This window comes from Tupaia chinensis, unplaced genomic scaffold, assembly GCF_000334495.1.
Source record: "Tupaia chinensis unplaced genomic scaffold, TupChi_1.0 Scaffold000377_2, whole genome shotgun sequence".
NCBI classification, from domain to species: Eukaryota; Metazoa; Chordata; class Mammalia; order Scandentia; family Tupaiidae; genus Tupaia; species Tupaia belangeri.
In genome coordinates, this window is record NW_006159876.1 from 2814244 (window position 1) to 2834761 (window position 20518).

Here is a 20518-nt window from a genome sequence, read left to right on the forward strand (position 1 = left end):
GAAGAGCGTGGGACTTCGAAGACACGTCCCTGGTGCTCAGCTACTCATCCGCACAGCAACACCCTCACGCGATGCCAGGGCACAGCCGCACAGCTTGGGCAGGGACGCCGCTCTCCCTGCCTCCATCCCTCAGCAGCTCACGTAGCACTCCACACATAACAGGTGCTAAAAGTAAGTATTTGTGAAGCTGAACCCATGTTGCTCAGTGAACGTAAACCTTGACTGCTACAAGTGCCAAAACCATCCGCACGGAGGATGTGAGCATGGGGAGGGCCCTAGCAGAGATCTCCAACCACTTCTCCACACAGAGAATAAATTCAAGGAAAACAGACCTGGTCAGAGACCCTGACACTCACGGCGTGTGAGCACGGCTGATTACAAAACCTCTCGGGACGTCATGCTCGCCATCTACAAGCTGGGGTCAACAATGCACCTCGCGCAGTGGGGCTGACGTGATAAATAACTGTCATGATGCACAGAGGACTCAGCAGACGGCAGACGATGCAGAAACTAGTCATGGCACCACCCACCTTGTAGGACTGTAGCAAGGCCTGAGAGGAAAGACGGCTCCTCTGGCCTTTCCTATCACTGGGGCATCACCATCACCCCCACAGTCTTCCAATTCTAGTTCTCACTTACACATCTCCATCAACAATTCTTGGGCTAGAGCTGAAAAATTAACCATCGCCAACATGAAGAGCACAAGAAACCCAAAGGACAAGAACCAGGGCTGAGCAGTTGGCATAGTGGTTAAGGCTCCACATCCCACATAACTGACTCTACAGTTCAAGTCTTGGACACAGTGACTTGAAAAACACACGCATGTGCATGCATGCCCAAATCCTGAGAAAAATGTTGGAGAATGGATTGTGGTGTGGCCATTCCCATGGGGGGGTGATTTTTCACTTTTTTTCTCTCTCTGGCAAGCATATGTACCCTATGGCAAAAATCTAAAAGGAAAAGAGAAGCAGACCGAGGGGAGGCTGAAACCCTCGGGTTTACGTGGCACCCCAGACCAGGCCAAGAACAAGCCAGAATGTTCTCAGGCTTCCCTCAGAGACTGTCTCCCTCCCTCTGAAGCAAGAGAGAAGGGAAGCGGTCTCAATAACCTTCAGACGCCCAGAAGACGTTCTCAGAGCTGCAGCCCACACGGTCCCCACGAATGTGGGTAGATGCCTGCACAGTGGACACAGCACCTGATCGTGACGAGGAGGTGTTCGGAACCATGAGAACATCAGCGAGAAAGAAACCTGCCAGGGACCTCCTGGAGTTCACTAGGCCACTCTGGAGGTCTGGGGAGGTCTAAAGGACAGGGAGAGGGACCAGCAGTTAGCGTAATGGCTATGTCACTGGACTCCCACGTAGCCAATCGTGGTTCGCGTCCCGGACCCGGTGGCTTAAACTCACGCCGGGCACGTGTGCGTGCGTGCCCAAGATCCCGAGAGGAGAATGGAGGAGAAGGGATTGCGGCGTGGCCATCCCCCCAGGGGGTGATTTCTCGCTTTCTATCTCTCTGTCTCTCAGTCTGTCTGGCAAGCACACGCGCCCTATAGCAAAAACCTCTCCCCCCCCCCAAAAAAACAAAAAACAGTTAATGTGAAAATATAATAAAATATTCATTTTCTCAGGATACTGTTCAATATAAGATACACCAATCTATATTAGCTTACCACTGTGAGTATTAACACTATCACTAATATTTGTTAGTCACTGGGAAGAGAAGCCAGGATTCCAGACAGCTAATGACAAAGCCTGGCTCCCATGCCCAGAAACAGCCCATAAATTCCCTGTCACTTGTCCTCTTGTTCCGCTGACGTGCCTCAGGTGGGACTGCTGCTTGCCATACCTAGACAAGCCCGCCAGGCTGCCCTTAAAGCAGACCAGAAACTCTCCAAAAGCAGGGACCATCTCGTTCACCTTCGCAACCCCAGTACCTCACATCGAGCACTCAGTGTGGTGTCTAATACATGAATTTAACCTTGATCGGCCAGAGTTTAGCTACACCAAAATGTTAGGATCACCCGGCCAGGAGAGCACCAGGAGACCCACAGGGAGACCTGCTTACAGCCGCCTCTCTTCGAAGGCAGGCAGGGACCCAGAAAGAGGCTGCCATCATGTGCCCGCGCCACTGCCCGCCGGGCCGTGCCCAGAGGCTGGCCGGCATACCATGTGCTCCATGCAGATGCTGATCTCGCCGTCGCTGTAGAAGGCTCCGTAGAAGCCCACGATGTACGGGGAGTTGCACTCGTGCAGAACCTGCAGCTCCCTGATGATCTGGTTCCGGATGGCCGGCTTGATCTCCAGGTGGATTAGCTGGGGAAAGAAGGGTGAGAGGAAGAGAGTTCAAAGGAAAGGAAGAAAGGGAGGGAAGATGGGACAGGGAGGAGAAACAGCAAAAACGTTCCTGCTCAACCAAAGTGCTGAGTGCCAACGTACAGGCAGGTGCTGGAGAGCTGTACCCAGGAGACATCTGAGCCTCTGCTCCTGGGAGACAAGACCGGGGAACAGGAGGCTCCCCTCCCCAGAACAACGTCGAATGGAGGGTTCACTCAAAGGACTGTGGAGCTGATATAAGAAGGGAAATGGGTCTTGAGGACTTGATCCGTACTCGAAGTTGTGGGGGTCAAAGGGCAGAAGGAACTGAGGTGTGCTAACCCGAGCTGTCCGAGACAGTCCTCCTTGACCTCTGAAGCCTGCCATGGTCAGAACTGAGACAAAGTCTCGGGTGCTACCTTGTGTGCCCTATCTCTCGGTCCAGCCAGGAGAAGAGTGGCAGACATATTCGATGGTTACCTAATCAAGCTGAGCCTCTAGGAACTGCCAGAGGCCCCGAGTGTCAGAGGGCACAAAAGTACCCACATGAACTGGAGAAACTGGCAAAAGCTAGGCAGGAGGTGGGCCCTGAAGATGGCCACTGTTTGCAAAGAGGTAGAAAACAGCACAAGCCAAAATATGGGACAGGAAGGAATATAATGCTCCTCATGCCTGAGACACAGAAAGTCTGACCACTGGAGTAATGGGGCTGTGTTCAGAAAGAGGAGCAACGATGGCCCAAAGGCCGCATGCCAGAGTGAGTGCCGACATTACACTGTAGGAAGGATGGGGAGCCACGGGCAGGGCTGGTGCACAGCACCAACTGGTACTAGCATCTGGGCGTCGCTGGGGCCAGGTGAATGAACGCAGCTTCTCCTGCCCTTGCTAAATGACAGACGGGCACCCTGGCCTCTCTTCCAACAGCACGTAGAAACTAAAGCACGTCACGCACCGTCATCTCCCAGACTGGAGATGGGATTGGTGCCCTGAGGCAGTCATCAGTGCATTCAGCCGTAACACAGTGGACTGCATGCGTGTGGACTTCGATCAGCCCCGAAAGATGCTGAGTGGAAACGTGAGTCTTCCTTCCACCCTCGTCCCAAGGCCGCTAGGTATTCAGAGAGAGAATTCAGGCACCTGTCCATCGAGGCAAACTCACCTTCCTGGCCATGACCAGGCCGGATGGCTTGTGGGAGACCTTGAACACCACACCACCGTTGCCTGCGCCCAGCTCACTGATCTTCTCGAAGTCGTCATCCTTCAGTTCTCCCACCTTCTGCTTCTGGGTGAGAAAGGCCTCTAGGCGCTTCCGCTGCTGTTCGTCCAGTTCCAGCTCCTCCAGCTTCTTCTGCAAGGCCTCCAGGTTGGTCCTGTCCCAGAGGAGAGCACGAGTCAATACTGTCTCCAGAGGAGTCACAGGCACAGGTCAGTGACGTCCCAGAGGAGTCACGGAGAATCCCAGCCCTGGGGTCTGACAGAGAATGACAGGAGTCGGCTAGAGGGGAGGGTTCCACTCTGCCCGCTTCCTTCAGCCTCCCTTCATCATTCACCACCAACGCTCGCCTCTCAGGGCTTTCTTTTTTTTTTTTTTTCCTTTCTTTCTCACTTTCTCTCTCTCACTCTGGTAAGAAGGAAGGAAGGAAAAAAGAGAAAGCACGTGCATGAGCAGGTGGGAGGGAGGGAGGAAGGGAGGGGAGGAGTTAAATAAAATAATTTGTTTTAAAAAAAAAAAAAAGAATCTAAAATCCAGACTGAGCCATTATAAGGCACATGTACTTGCTGGAGACAGAGACAGAAAGAGAAAGAGAGAGAGGTGAGAACTCTCCCCTGGCCGGGGCAGGGGGATGATAGCCATACCACAGTCTCTTCTTCTCTGGGGATTTTAGGCATGCATGCACACATGCCTGGCATGTTTTGGAAGCCACCAGGTCCAGGGCTCAAACCACAAAGTCAGCCACGTGGGATCCAGCCGCCTTAACCTCCACACCACCTGCTAGCCCATAAAACCCCAATTTTTAAAGCTTTGCTAATGCTAGGGTTTTTTTTAAGTTTACACCATACACAAAATACAATTCCCCAAATCCACTAATACAGTTCCCCAAACTAGCTCTAAACTGAATCACAACAGTAGAAAGCCACATTTCCAATGTGATCGGATCCAGGGATCAGGTTAGTCAAAAAAGTTAGAGCAGGGAATCATAAAAATGATGTACCTAGGGACCAGCAGATGGCCTAATGGTTATGTCACTGGACTCCCACACGGCAGACAGCATTTTGATTCCTGGACCCAGGGGCTTGAAACTCATGCCGGGTGTGTGAGTGTGTATGCCCAAGATCCCAGGAGAAGGGACTGTGGCGTGGCCATACCCTCAGTGGGTGATTTCTCACTTTCTGTTTCTATCTCTCCAGTGAGTACATGCACCCTACAGCAAAAATCTCCCTTGAAAAAGATATACCTAAAATTGTTATATTTGCCTAACACATGCAAATGTGCGTTCATTTACCCTTTTCTCTTTCTTTTGGCTAGAGGGCATGTGCACTTGCCAGAGAAAGACAGAGAAGCAGAGAAGAAAGCACCCCCCATGGGGAATGGCCACGCCTCAATTGCTCCGTCCTCTCAGTACCATGGGTGTACAGGCTCCTGGCTTATTTCTCAAGCCACCAGGTCTGGGACTCAAACTGCACAGTGAACCATGTGGGATCTGGCTGCCATGACACCAGACCGCAGAGCCTGCCCTCATCCGCCCATTCCTTTTATCTTTTCTTAATCTAATTTGCCAGAGGGGGTGTACACTCACCAGAGAAAGAGAGAGATGGAGAGACAGAAAGTGAGCTAGCACCACCCCATGGGGCATGGTCATGCTACAATCCCTTCTCCTCCATTTCTCCCTTCTTTCAGGATTCTGGACATGAATGCACACTTTGCCCAGCGTGTTTCTCAAGTTACCATGTCTGAGACTCAAACTGTGGAGTTGTCCACGTGGGATTGGCTGCCCTGACCACAAGGCCACAAAGTCGGCCCTCACTCGCCCATTCTTTAATGTCTACCAAGATCCTTTGAATAAGGTCCACTGGTCAGAGTTCCACATCTTTTTTGTTTGAACCTAAAATTTCCAGTTCCTGGTTTTTTGAAGTGGAACAAAAATGTAGCTACTTCCAGGATAATCACTGTATAAAATTTTAGGGTTTTGAGGCCAGCAGGTGGCACGGTGGTTGGGATGCTGGACTTGTACATGGCCAACCACCGTTTGAGTCAAAGACCTGGTAGCTTGCTTTCTCACTTTCTCTCCCTCCCTCTCTGCCTCTCTCTGGCCACATTTTAAAATAACAACAAACAAAATAAATAATTCTTTAAAAAAAAAAATAACTTTAGGGTTTATGATTGCCCCCAGTCTTAATGCTCATCTAATACGGCAGTCAAGTATTTTAGTGACTTAAATAGATCTATAACTAGGGTTTCCAAGGCAAAAGGAAAACCACTCCATCTGCAGTCATGTTTGGTCAGCTCCTCTGACCTTTCAGCACATCACTCAGCTACTATACCAGCTATGACTGCACAAACGGGCCTGGGGCAGGCCGGCCCTAGGTAAGCACGGTCCCGGGTGGGTGCAGCGTGTGGGCGCGGCGAGAGCAGCCTGCAGCCGCGCTGTGCACTGCGGGCACCGCTCAGGGTTACAGGCAGCACTCAGAGCGCTCGCGGCTGCTGTGTGTGGTGGGTAAGAGGAAGGTGGGGGAGAGGGCTTCCACCGTGTTCCTCTCATCTCATTCCCCAGTCTAGACAGACGACACAGGTGACAGAGGTGACAAGACAGGTCTTCGTTCACATCAGCGTGTCAGTGCGCACACCCACACGCATGCGGTTCTGAGCTTGGAGGGGAGAAGCAAGCACTCTTCCATTCTCCCCTCACGCACTCTACCCTGAACCTCAAGAAGGCAGGAAACGATCGGCCCTGCGGCCTGGTGGTTAAGGGAGCCACGTAGTTCGAATCTCAGCCCCAGCGCCTTGAAAAACACGCCAGGTGCACGTGTGAGTGTGGCCCAAATCCCAACAGGATGGAGAACGGACAAGAGATGACAGCGTGACCGCTCTCCATGGCAGCGGGGGCTCCCTCTGTCTGTCAAGCACACACCCCCTTTGGCAGATTTTAAAAAAGGAGGCGGCAGGAAGATGGAGATGGGAAAAGCTCCCACGTCTGGGGAGACCTAACACTGCCTTCCAAATGGCCACCCAGGGCGTCAGAGGGCGTGACGCTGACGGGCCTGGTTCCTCACGACTCTGCGGGGAGGAGGCTGCGCTCTGCCCCGTCCCCCAAACTCAAACACTGAAGCCCTAAACTCCCATGCGGCTGTGTGTGGAGACAGGACTCGGGGAGGGAATCAAGGCGAAGTGAGATGTGAGGGTAGGACCGCCCCGGATAGGCCTGGTGGCCATCTGAGAGGAGGAGACCATCTCCCGCCACTGCACACAGCACGAAGGCAGCCAGGAGGAAGGCCTCACCAGAACGCCACCATGCTGGCACCTGACCTCATCCTGCCCGAACCGTGAGAAAACGAACGTCTGCTGTGGACGCCGCCCGGCCTGTGGTGCTGTGTTGTAGCAACCTGGGCAGGTTGCCATCTATTAAAGATTCGGCTAAACCTCAGTGTCCCCAGTCCTTCACATGTGGGGACCCAAGGCACGCCCTCTAGTTTCCTTCCTCCCAGGTCTCTCCACAAAGGAGCCAGCTGTGGTCACGTTTAGAAAAACTGTCGAATGCAGAAGGATGGCAGCTAAAACTCAGGTAAGATGACAACCACCTGGAGGGCCCAGCAGCCCATTCTAAATGCAGAAACTGCTGTCCACACCAGCTGGTCCGGTAGAGCAGCAGTTGAGCACTGCATGGAGGAAGCCGGATCTTGACTAGGGTTTGAATCCTCCCTAGCAGCTTGAGAAAAACACATCAGGCATGCACACAAACCCAAGATGGAGAATTGGAGGAAAATGGGTTAGTGTGACCAGGCCCGTTGGGGGTACACCACCCTCCCTACCCCTAATTCTTGTGTGCATCCACATGCCCTCTGACCAAAAGAAAAAACAAACTTGCACATACTATGCTACTGCTTAGCAGGCCAGGATGAGATGAGAGGGGACATGGGTTAGATTCCCCACACCGCATAAAAGAATTAAAAATGCAGGCACAGGGGAGGGGAGGGGAGGGGAGGGGAGGAGAGGAAACGTTCAATACTTTCAAGGGAGGCAAGTCTACAAACACAGTTGGGACCCAAGAATGAGGCATTTAACACAACATGGCTCAATTACACATAAGGACGGCATATCCTAGAGGCCAGCACGTGGCATGGTGACTAAGGTTCAAGTCTGACCATGGCTGACCATGGTTCAAGTCCCAAACCTGGCAACTTGCTTTCTCACTTTCCCTCTCTCTCTGGTGAGTGCATGTGCCCTATAGCAAATTTAAAAATAACCCTAGGCCAGCAGGTGGCATGGTGGTTGAAGTGTTGGACTCCTACACAGTCCGCTGCAGTCTGAGTCCTAGACCTGGTGAAAATCACACCAGGCACATGTGCGTGAGTGAAAACCCAAAATCCCAGGAGGAGAATAGAGAAGGAATTGTGGTGTGGCAACAATTTCAACACATTTTTCTCACTTTCCTGCCTTTTCTCTGGCAAGCACACATGCCCTATGGCAAAAAATTGGGGGAAAAAAAAGAAAGAAAGTTAAAATAGGGGCCAGCAGGTGGTGAAGTGATCAAGGCGGTAGACTCCTACACGGCTGACAGCAGTCTGAGGCCCAGACCTGATGGCTGCTTCCTCACTTTCTCTCTCTCTAGTGAACACATGTGCCCTACAGCAAATTTTAAAATAATAAATAAAATTTTAAAAAAATAAAAATAATTATTTAAAAATATATATATATAGAGAGAGAGTATACCCTAAGTGAAGACCCCTTTCCCCAGGGATGACTGTGTCTCCACTGTGCATCAATCCGATGACGGAGCCACTGGGGCACGAACACTGCCATGCAACCAATACCACGAGAAACAGTCCACTCGGCAGTGGAGAGGGAGTGCTGACTGCGCGCCTTCCTGACTTTCTAGAAGTATCGATAGTTCTCCTTCCTGAAGATGCAAGAACTAAGTGTGGCTTTGGCCCACCTCCTCTGCCCTCCACCTCCTCTGTCCTCCACCTCGTGGGCCCTGCCACCTAACAGCCTACCCTTCCAGCTAAGGGAATGCTTCCAGTGTGTGCTTTCAGAAGGTGAAGCCAGGGAGGGGAATGACAACAGCTGTACGCTGGGGTGGCAGGTCTGGAGGAGGGTGGACTGGTGTTGCCAAACTGACGAGGCACTAATTAGTATTTAGGAGTCCTGGACGCTTATCCCGAATTGGTTATCGACAGGCTGTATGACCATGGACAAGTCACCTGATCTTGCTCATCTCAGATTTTCTCTTCTGTAAAATGGAAGTAGCGGGACCAGCAGTGAGCGTAATGGCTATGTCGCTGGACTCCCATGTAGTCGACCGCAGTTCGCGTCCCGGACCCGGTGGCTTAAAAACTCACGCCGGGCGCGTGTGCGTGCGTGCCCAAGATCCCGAGCGGAGAATGGAGGAGAAGGGATTGCGGCGTGGCCATCCCCCCTGGGAGGTGATTTCTCGCTTTCTACCTCTCTGTCTCTCTCGGTCTGGTGAGCACACGGACCCCATAGCAAAAACCTCTCCAAAAAAAGAAAAAATAAATGGAAGTAGCAACTCCACGTTTCCTTCACCGGGGGCGGGTCAAAATAGAATGTTAAGGGGAAGAGACACTGAAATTTTTGACACATTTCTACACTGATGTTGGGGTGGGAGGGTGTTTGGGGAAGAGGAGGAAGATGCCAAGACAGCAACAGCAAGATCCAGAAATTTCTGCCTTTCCTTGCAGAAATTTAAAACGCTAAAAGTTGGAGCCAGTAAGCAGAGTAGTGGTTAAGGCACTGGACTCCCATGTGGTCAACTGCAGTTCAAGTCCTAGACCCGGTGGCTTGAAACTCACGCCAGGCCGCATGTGTGCATGTCCAGGATTCCAAGAGGAGAACGAAGGAGAAGGGACTGCAGTGTGGCCATCTCCCCTCGGGTGGGGGGAGTGATTTCTCACTTTCCCTCTCACTGCCCCTCTGTCTCTCCAGTGAGTATACGCACTGTATGGGAAAAAAAAAAAAAAAAAAAAAAAAAAAACTTAAAAATAAATAAATGAAAACACAGAAAGTTTTAAAAATCCCTTTCAGAGAGTAAAAGACATCAACATTTTATATGAAGGTGAAATGAAGATCCTCGCATCAAAATGGCTTTCAGCACTCATTAGAAATAAATCTATAATGTACCGGCGTTCGGTGCGGCTTCCTCTTGCACAAGGAGCTGAGGATGTTCAACGAGGTTCATTTCTGTCCTCTCAAGGAGAAATATTTTAAGCAAAGGAAATAGGAGCAGAGGGGACCCTCACCCCTGGACGTCGTCACAAATCTCCCAAACTCAGAGAGCAAAGGCATGCTTCTTTCGTAATCTAGCTTTAACTGAAATCATGGAAGCTGAGACTGGGGATTAAAAAATGTTTTTAGTTGAAAAAAAAAATAAAAACCACTAGAGCTGCAGCACAATAAACGTGTGCCACGCACGCAGCCCTCTCTCCGGGGCCGGCTGTGATGGCTCCAACCCCGCCCCGGTGGCCACGGCAGCCAGCACCGGCACTGCTCCACGGATCCTGCACCATGCGATCCAACAGGAAGCAGAGCTCACGAGACACGAGGAGATTATAGGTTGGAAATAAGAACACAGAGTAAAATAAGGGTTGTCATTTGCCTTCTGAAAACGACAGGGAGGCACAAAGAAATGGGTGGGAAAGGATGGTCTTATAGGCAAGAACATCTTCCCTCGTCATCTCACCCACCTGCAACGCCTCATTTCACGGCCACGACTGGAATCTTTCCTGGGAGCCCCGTGGTTTAAGTCAAAAAGCAGTAATGATATGCAGCACGAGGAGGGGCCTTAAAGACCACCCGCTACAATCCCTATTTTACAGGGAGGAAACTGAGGCCCAGAAAAGGTCGCACAGCCCACTGGTGGCAGGCCTCCCACAACAGAGCTCTATTCAAGGCCCCACGCTGCCCTCCCGACCCTGATGGCCTGACTCGAAAGCTGGCCTCTAATGAAGGAAGCAGGGAGTGAGGTCTGACATAGGAACAGGGTCTTCAAAATGCCATGTGCAAAACAGAAATGGCCATAATTAGAGGTCACACGCCCGCAAGCTATCACCAGCCTTCCTCTCACTTGGGTGCTGCTGGGGGTACAGGAAGGAAGGTGAGGAGAGTGAGGAAGCGAGTGTCCCCCCAGAGCACCAAGGGAGTGGGACTCTCCCTCCCATGTAGCACTGGGCAGGGAGGAACGCCAGTGGGGCAGGAAGCAAGTTAGGAAGCGGGGAAGGAAGAGGGCAGGGGAAGCAGAGAGCCAGGCTAGGACAGACCAGCACCCAGAGGGGAGGTGCGACCCGAGTCCACATTCTCTGCCATGCCCCCACTCGGAGACCCCAGGCAGTGCCCTCCTCTTCAGCCCTCAGTTCCCATACCCACGGAGACAGTACGCAGCAGGAGGAGAGGAGGGAAGAGCTATCTGCAGAGCTCTGAGCCCAAGCCTGTCACCATGACAGCAAACAAGGAGGGGCAGGATCAAGCCAAGGAACTTCCACGGCACAGCGAATGTGCCAAGAGAAGCTCTGGCATCGGGGGTCTCTGGGCAAACCAGGGACAGCTGGGGCAAGAAGAGGCATAAGAGGAAAGGAAGGAGGGTCTGAAGGAAGGAGGCAGGCCATGCAGGACATGCCGCTAACTAACCAGCTCCAGATCCCAGGGGCCAGCCCACCTCTGTCGGGAGTGCAGGGGCACTGACCAGGGCCAGCACCAGATGGCATGATGGGCTTCTGCACCTCCCACACCTCGATCCTGTAGGGCAATCTAGGGAGGCTGTTCAAATAACTGGGCAATAAATTCTAGGCTTATGGGTACGGGCTCTGTGAAAGCATGTTATGTCGAACGAGAGTATGTTATGTCGTGACATCTATAACTGAATCCCCAAAGAGATCAAAATCCAAGGATACCCAAGTCCTTCAGACGAAATGGCCTAGTTATTTGCAAATTACATACACACACCCTCGCATGTACTTTAAATCTCTAGACTACTTATAATACTAAATGTAAATACGTAGATAATTCTTAAACTGTACTTTTTTCTTATTCTTTTAAGAATTATTCATTTAGATTTATTATTTTATTTCATTCAATTTAATTTTAATTTAATAAGTTCACCAGAGAGAGACAGAGAGGAAGTGATAAAGCAAGCCACCAGGTTCGGGACTTGAACTGCAGTCAGTCACGTGGCAGTCCAGAGCCCCAACCACCATGCCACCTGCTGGCCCTCTTTGTTTTGTTTTTTTTTTATGTTGTATTTTTTTTGTTTAGTTTTGTTTTCTAACTTGCTATAGGGCACGTGCACTCCCCAGAGACAAAGAGAGAGAGAAATCATCCCCATAGGGAGGATGGCCATGCTGCAATTCTTTCTCCTCCATCCACCTCTCAGGATTTTGGGCACACACACCCAGCATGTTTTTCAAGTCGCCAGGTCCGGGACTTGAACTATGCAGTCAGCCATGTGGGATCCAGTTGCCTTAACCACCATGCCACCTGACTGGCCCTATCCTGTTTTTTGGTTAAGAGTGTGTACGTGCATGGGGTAGGGGAGAAAGAGAAGTATCCTCGGCAGGTCACATCACACTGCGGTCCCCCTCCCAGCCCTCTAGCTCTTCAGGATCCTGGACACCCAGTGCCTTCAAGCAGTTAGGGAACCCAAACCCACTGAGAGCCCTCCAGCCTTGCAAGGCACTGCACTACTGCTGCACCCCGAGTGGCTAGCCCTGCACTGTGATTTCATAATGTTTTTCATTTTCCCCTTTAATTATTTTTGACCTATAAGGAATGTGCAGATATAGAGTGCTGGCTGTATAAAATACAAAAAAGGACAAAAGAAATCTATGCAATTAGAAATTAGGAACTAGATCACCTTCAGGGAACAGTAACCAGAAGGGGACATGTGATGGCTCATTTTATATGTCAGCTTGGCTGGTCTGGGGGGTCCAGACATCTGGTCAAAAGTTATTTGCAATGTTTCTGTAAAAGGAGATTTTGTTTGTTTGTGATGAGATTAACATTTAACTCAAAAGACCAGGATTAAAGTGGATTACCCTCCACAATGTGAGTGGACTTCATCCAATCAACAGAAGGCCTTAGTAGAACAAAGACTGACCTTCTCCCAAGTGAGAAGGCATTCTGCCAGCGAGATGCCTCTGGACAGCATGCTGCAACTCTCCCCTCAGTCTCCAGCCTGCTGGCCGACCCCGCAGATTTCAGATTGACCAGACTCCACAACCTGTGAACCAACTCCCTAAAACTAAGTATCAATCAGCTCCCTCAACCGACACAGCCTGTTGGTTCTGTTTCTCTGGAGAACCCCGACTTCTAAGGCAGGGTTAGGGTTAGTGCTAATTTTCTCTTGTTCTTTTTCCGCCCCCGCACTTGTCCAGAGGGCATATCTATTTGCTGGAGAAAGTGAGAGGAAAAGTGAAAAAGCATCCCCCCCAGTGGGGATGGCCATGCCACAATCCTTTCTCCTCCATTATCCTCTCAGCATTTTGGGCACGCACGCACATGTGCATGAGCACACACACACACACCCAGCATGTTTTTCACGCTGCCAGGTCTGGAACTTGAACTGTGCAGTCACACTGCAAACCCATCTCCTCCACCTCTTCTTCCTCCTGCGGTTCTGGGCATGCACACACACTTGCACGCACACTTGCACGGTATGTTTCTCAAGCCTCGTGGTCTGAGACTTAAGCCATGAAGTCAGTCATGTGGTGTCCAGCGCTCCTTAACACCACACCACAGGCTACCTCCCCCTTTTTAATTGCCAGAAGGTGATGCATGAGAGAGAGAGAGAGAGGAGAGAGCACACGTTCCCAAATAAGGTATGGTCATGCTGCAAACCTTCTCCTCCCCATCAGGATCCTGGCCACACATATGCGCATGTACACACACACATTCCCAGCATGTTTTTCAAACTGCCACAGCCAGGATTCAAGCCACAGTCAGCCACACAGGATCTGGGTCCAAATGCACAACACTCATCTACTGTGATTTAAGGCTGGCCCAGGGCATACATGTTCTCATAGAAGTCCTAAGAAGATGAAAATAATCCATTTATTCTCAAAGGAAAAACAAGGATGGGATATCCGTCAGTGAGTTTATATGGAGGCAAGCAATAACGACCATGGTCTCGAATCATCTAACATGGAAAGCCGGCAGCCTGCTCTAAGCCTGCAGAGCAGCATGGCCCTGGGACCTGTTAGCTCAGGGCTCCATACCTGGGACACTATAGGAAGGACCGGACATTAGGATTAGAGAGCTTTAGCACTGGACAGGCCCTTAGAGATCTCCTATTTTTAACTCCCCCATTTTAATTACAAGAAAAACCAAAAGGAAGTGACTTGCAGACACGCAGACTATGTCTTCTGCCTCCCTGAGCCTTCACACCTATTTCCTAAGCACCGAGTATGTGGCAGCCACGTGCACGTTTTCCTTCTTCCAGTAATGGCATGTTCTAATGTTAACATCAGCGCTGGGCAGGTCCAGAAGCAGCTGATTTCCTGCATGTCCCGGCCCTGGGAGTGAATGTAGGGGCTGCTTTCAAGAACAATGCCCGTGAGTCTTTCCTCACCCACACATCTGTCAGCAAGGCAGAGACGAGTAGGCAGCTAAGATGTGATCTGCACAAGCAGCCAGCATCAAGGTTAAAAAAATAAATAAAAAGAAGAAAAAAATCCTGCTAAACTCAGTGAATCACATTATGAACCAGCCTCCTTTTCCTTAGTGTTCCTACCATGTTTCTATTGATGTTTTTCTTCCCTAACAGAGAGAGGCACCCCCAACAGGGTTCTCATGTCATGAGTCACGACCAGCCTCAGCCAGCCCAGATCACCAGCAGGTACACGTATACCCAGCAGCTCGGGAAGATCTCGGGTGCAAACGCAGGACCTTTCCCATAAGGGTCCAGCGGCGCCATGTCGAACGGGCTGGGCACAGCAGCTTGCCTACAATCCTAACTGGGAGGCTGAGGCAACGATCGCAATAGTGAGATCCTGATAAAATACCTCTCCCCCTCTCTCCCTTTCTCTTTAAGGTTTTAGCCATAGGGCACATGTGCTTGCCAGAGAGAGAGAGAGAGAGAGAAAATGAGGAATCCCACCGCAGGGAGAATGACCACACTGCAATCCCTTCTCCTCTATTCTCCTTCCAGGATTTTGAACACACACACACACACACACACATTCAGCGTGAATCTCAAACTACCAGGTCCAAGACTCAAACCATAGTTGAGTGGCAATGTGGGAATGTGGGAATCCAGCATCTCAACCACCATTTCACTGGCTGGCCCCTAAAATACCTCTCTCTTAATATAAACCCAAAGCTGGCCTTGACACCAACACAAAATAAAGACCTGTTGATGCTGAAGGAGGTATAGGAAACATTGTCCTACCCAAACCCAACACAGATATAAGGTAAAATTTGGCTGCCAAGAAGGAGGAAAAGAAATCAGGAAAAATCCCACCCCAAGGTCCATGCTCACAGGGCCTGCTTAAGATGAACAGGACCAGGATAACAGAGATCCTCTCTTCCTCTACCTCAAACCTACCACATACTTTTTATTTGTCTCTCTCTTATAGGAGAGACTATAGTGTAGAAAAAGAGCCCTACTGTGACCAGGCATTAATGGCAACTCGAAACCAAGAAAATAGTAAGAACACCGAGAAGAAACTTACAGAGCTCAGGAACCACTTTAAACATAAGATAAAAACCCACTACTGAAAAATCTGAAGTGTGTGGTACACTTAAGTTAATAAGATCAACTAGAGGGACCAGCAGTTAGTATAATGGCTATGTTGCTGGACTCCCATGTAGTCAACTGTGGTTCATGTCCCGGACCGGGTGGCTTGAACTAATGCAGGGCGCATGTGCGTGCATGCCCAAGATCCCGAGAGGAGAATGGATTGCAGTGTGGCCATCCCCCCTGGGAGGGGGGTGATTTCTCGCTTTCTGTCTGTCTCACTCTGTCTTTCTGGCGAGCACACATGCCCTACAGCAAAAACCTCTCCATAAAAAAAGATCAACTAGAAAACCCAAAGTCAGCTGAACTCCTGGCTAACAGCAGTCAGAAGAGCATTCCTATTTGCAGCATAAAGATAGTTTATCTCAGTCTCTGTTCTTCTTCACAATGTCAAGCATTCAATCCAAAATTATGAGACACAGGCCTAGCTACAGTACCATAAATAGTAGGGTACCCCTGTGCAAGGCTGGGGATACAGAGGAACTAGGTCCTGGACCAACAAAGGACAAGCTAGGCACAGTAGTGTACCTGAAATCCTAGCTAACTAGGTGGTTGAAGCAGAAAGTCTCAATGGTGAGACCCCAATAATAGTAACTATTTCTTTTTCTCTCCCCCCTCTCTTACCCCTCCCTCTGTTCTTTCTCTGTCCTGTCTCATTAAAAATTTAAAAATGTAGGGTCAGCCAGGTGGCACAGTGGTTAAGGGGACTGGATCCCACACGGCCAAGAGCATGGCTCAAGTCCCAGACCTAGCAGCTTGGAAAATATGCCAGATGTGTGTGCATCCATGCCCAAAATCCAAGAGGAGAATGGTGGAAAAGGGACTGCAGTGTGGTCACTCCCCTGGGAGTGATTTCTCACTTTCCCTCTTTCTTTTTCTGTTGCTCTCCCTGTCTCTCTCCAACAAGTATATGCATCCACAACAACAACAACAAAAAAGTAATTAAAAAAAAAAAGGTTACAAGACACAAAAATTGAGATAAGGGAAGAAAAGCTTTATCAAGAGATAAGGCAGGTGAGCCAACCCCATAGCATAGTGGTTAAGGGAGCCAGACCCCACGTGGCCAACCTCAGTTTAAGTCCCAGCCCTGGTGGTTTGAAAAACACGCCAAGCACATGTGCTCACATGCCCCAAATCCCAAAAGGACAGAGAAATGGAAAGGAGATTGCAGCATGACCACAACCCATTGGAGGGGTACTTTATTCCTCTCCCTCTCTCCCTGTCTCTCTGGTGAGTACAACAAAAAGGAATATAAACCTGTATTAGCCACATGAGAAGAGGAAAAAAATGAACGCGTACAAATAAGTCCTAGAAGGAAAATGAATAAATGAAATCATTATGTGGTGGGGTGAAGAGTGTTTTTAAAATTCTCACATTTTCACGTTGTTCATGCAATAAATGTACGATGTGGCTAAATACTACCTTTATTACCTTTAAGGTGTTAATGCCACCTCACCAAAAAAGACTTTGGAGCTAGGTCTGTCCCACGTTCCTCTAACTCGCATAAGGGGCCAGGAACATGGATGGCTCGATACAGTTCAGAACAGACTGCAGCAATCAGTTCTGCAGGGAAAGCAACTCGAAGTGGTCTAGAGCAATACAGAAAATCTGTAGAGCAGGCCAGCAGGCGGTGTGGTAGTAAAGGTGCTGGACACCCACATGGCCGACTGCGACTTGAGTTCCACACTGGCAGCTTGGGAATCACACTGGGCATGTGTGTGCAAACTCCTGAGAGAATGGAGGTGAAGGGACTGCAGCATGGCCATTGCCCCTGGTGGGAGATTTCTCACTTTCCCTCTCTCTGTCTCTCTCGGGCAAGTAAGTGCATCTGCTTACAGCAAAAACTTTTTAAAAAGAATGTAGCAAAAAAAGGAAGGGGCATTGTAGTAGGAGCTACTGTGGACAATGGGACAGAATGAGGGTTAGGGATATTATAAGCAAAGAGTAACTACTGGGGTAATAAAGCTCAACAGAAAACTGTAAGAAAATGAGGGTTAGGAGAGAAGTTATCTTTAATTTCACTTTAAATAAGGTGGCTTTAATAAACAATTAACAAATATTTTTTTTTAAGTTAAGAAAATGGCCTAATGTTTTAATTAAAAAAAAAAAACCTAAGTGAGAATTATGGGCCATTGGTGACACGGCAGTTAAAGTGGCTAGATCTCAGGAACCAGCAGTTAGCGTAATGGCTATGTCACTGAACTCCCATGTAGTCGACCACGGTTCGAGTCTGGGACCCGGGGGGCTTAAACTCACGCTGGGCGCATGTACGTGCATGCCCAAGATCCTGAGAGGAGAATGGAGGAGAAGGGATTGCGGCGTGGCCATCCCCCCTGGGGGGTGATTTCTCTCTTTCTGTCTCTATATCCTATAGCAAAAATCTCTCTTTCTAAAAAAAAAAAAAAAAAAAAAAAAAAAAAAAAAAAAAAAAAGTGGCTGGATCTCACATAACTGACTGTGCTGTTCAAGTCCTAGACCTGGAGGCCTGCAAAACATGCAGAGCACGTGTGCCCCAGACCCTGAGAGGAGAATGGAGGGAAAAAAAAGCATGGCCAGCCTGGCCAGCCTCCCTAGTGGGTGCTTTCTCACTTTCCCTCCCTCTCTCTTCAGTGAGCATGCGCTCCGTACAGCAAATGCATGTCCCTATAGCAAAATTTAAAATAATAATAATAAGGAACTGCATATTGCTGGCCCAGCCATGAGGGTACAAGCGACAGGGTGCACTATACGGCGCTAGTCCCACATGAGAAGGCCCAGGGTTTGGATTTCCTGTCGACCTGAACAGGCCAGGCACACCCTGATCCTAGCTGCCTTGGAAGGCTGGAAGGAGGATGGTGGTATGGCAGCATCTTGTAGGAGGTCCCTGTCTGTGTCTGTCAAGAAAGATAGACAAAAAGAAACAAAAAATTTCTGAAAACCACATATTCCTTTTAAAGTAAAAACAACAACAAAAAAGTACCCCTTTGAATCAAACAGGCTTTTGAAATCATATAAATTACCTTCCCACATCAAGTTTCTTCAGACAGGCTGAAACACACACACAGGAATCTCTGGGTGATAGGACCACCCACTCCCACAGACTCTTCTCAAATATTGAACAACATCCTGAATCAGAGAGGGGGTGTCACGTTGTTGCTTGAAAGAACTGACAGCTACGGTTCCTTCTGCCCCAGTGGGTAGTACTCATCTCACATCAGCCCCACGTGAAAACATTCCCCAAGGCTCAGTCTTCTGTAGAAGTACAGAAAGAACAGTAACAGAATTTGGAGGGAGAGAAAAAAGATCACAAGATAGAGGACAAAAAGGGTATCCCCTCTGGGACCAGCAGGTGGCATGGTGGCTAAGGTGCTGGATTCTCACATGGCCGACCATGGTTCAAGCCCCAGACCTGGCAGTTTGAAAATCCTGCTGGGTGCTTTTGCCTACCTGCCAAACCCAAGAGGAAAAGAGACTGTAGCATGGCCATCCCCCTTAGAGGGTAGTTTCTCACTTCCCCTCTCTCTGGCAAGCACTCAAGCCCTATGGGAGGGAAAAAAAATCTTTTCCTCATGAGGACAAAAGAGGACATGGCAGGCGGATACAAAATGTAGATGCAGGGGCCGGCAGGTGGCGTGGTGGATAAGGGTGCTGGACTCCCACATGGTTGACTACAGTTCAAGTCCCAGACCTGAAGGCTTGCTTTCTCACTTTCTCTCCCCACCCCCATCAAATTAAAATAAATTGAATAAAATAATTCTTTCCCAAAAAATGTAGATGCAGTAGAATAGAGGAGCTTCCTAAATGCTAGGCATGCTACGCCCATTCACTCCTTCAATCCTCATGACAACTTAAAAAACAGGCACGTGGGGTCAGCCCACAGTGTGGTGGTCAGGGCGGCAGGATCCCACATAGCTGACCGCATGGTTCAAGTCCAGAACTGACAGCTTGGGAAACACAGCAGGTGCATGTGCATGCCTGCCCAAAACCCCAAAAGGAGGGAGAAATGGAGGAAAAGGGGGTGCAACGTGACTATGCCCCATGGGGAGTGCTTTCTGGCTCTCTCTCTGTCTCTCTCTATGGAGTGCATGTGCCCTCTCGTACATTAGGGGGAAAATGTATGTTGCCCCCACTTTACAGATATGGAAATAGGGACCAAGAGCAGCTAAGAAACTTATCCAAGACCAAAGGTGGAACTCTAAATTTTGACCTTTCCGCTGTATTATACTGAAGGTTTAGTCTTTTTTTTTTTTTTTTTAAGAGAGGTTTTTGCTATAGGGCGTGTATGCTCCCCAGAAAGACAGAGAGAGAGAGAAAGCAAGAAATCACCCCCCAGGGATAGCCATGCCGCAATCCCTTCTCCTCCATTCTTCTCTTGGAATCTTGGGCACGCATGCACACGCACCCGGCGTGAGTTTAAGCCACCAGGTCCAGGACTCGAACTGCAGTCGACTACATGGGAGTCCAGTGACACAGCCATTATGCTAACTGCTGGTCCCAGGGTTTAGTCTTTCAAATGAAATCCTCCAAGAGCTCATCCCTAACACTAGGTACTTACTCATTAGTGATTTATTCCCTGGGTTAAAAAAATGTGTTCTGAAGACCAGCAGGTGGCACAGTGGTTGAGGCACTGGATCCCACAACAGTCAATTCTGCAGATCGAGTCCTAGACCCGGTAGCTTGAAAAACATGCCAGGTGCATTTGTGTGCATGCCCAAAATCCCAGAGAGAGAGAAATGGAGAGCAAACTGTAACATGACCATGCCCAAGGGAGTGGGGGCCAGGCTCAAGCTCACTCTGTCTCTGTCTGTCTCTCTCTCTCTGCTCTTGCAAGCACACATACCCTCTGGCAAAATTTTATAAAGAAAAAGGAATTGTGTTCTGCTGAAATGTGAAGGTTCCAGGAAGGATGGTGAAGTAAAGCTACCCACAGAGGAAGGCCCTCGAGAGGCACTGAGGCTGACATGTATGACTGGGTGCCGGAGGCGGTGGCGGGGAGGGGGAGGCAGCACTTCTCAGCGCTGGGAGGCAGGGAGCACTAACATGCGGGTGGCCATAGCAGAGAGGGGCGAGGACGGTGGCCAGGGTGGGAAGGACAGCCCAGCATCTGTTGGAAGGACGAAAGGGCTGAGGTGACCCAGGTGAAAATCCAATAAATATGTGGTCACCATCGGAAAATCCAAGGGAGCCCTGGGCTGCTGGTGGCCACGAGATGGTGCGGCTGGCTGTTTCTGAGAAGACAAGCTGGGCAGCAGGTGGCCTGGAGG

At 49.7% G+C, this 20518-nt stretch overlaps 1 protein-coding gene across 1 annotated transcript in view; it reads right to left on the bottom strand.

Annotated features, from left to right (window-relative positions):
- Positions 1-20518, bottom strand: part of MAP2K1 (mitogen-activated protein kinase kinase 1) — a 108632-nt gene that overhangs the window by 49269 nt on the left and 38845 nt on the right. Inside the window, exons 4-5 of the mRNA XM_027773822.1 lie at positions 3473-3683; positions 2167-2313 (exon numbers count right to left, since the gene is read on the bottom strand). Coding sequence (XP_027629623.1) covers positions 2167-2313; positions 3473-3683 — 358 coding nt within the window. The remainder of the gene's footprint in view (positions 1-2166; positions 2314-3472; positions 3684-20518) is intronic.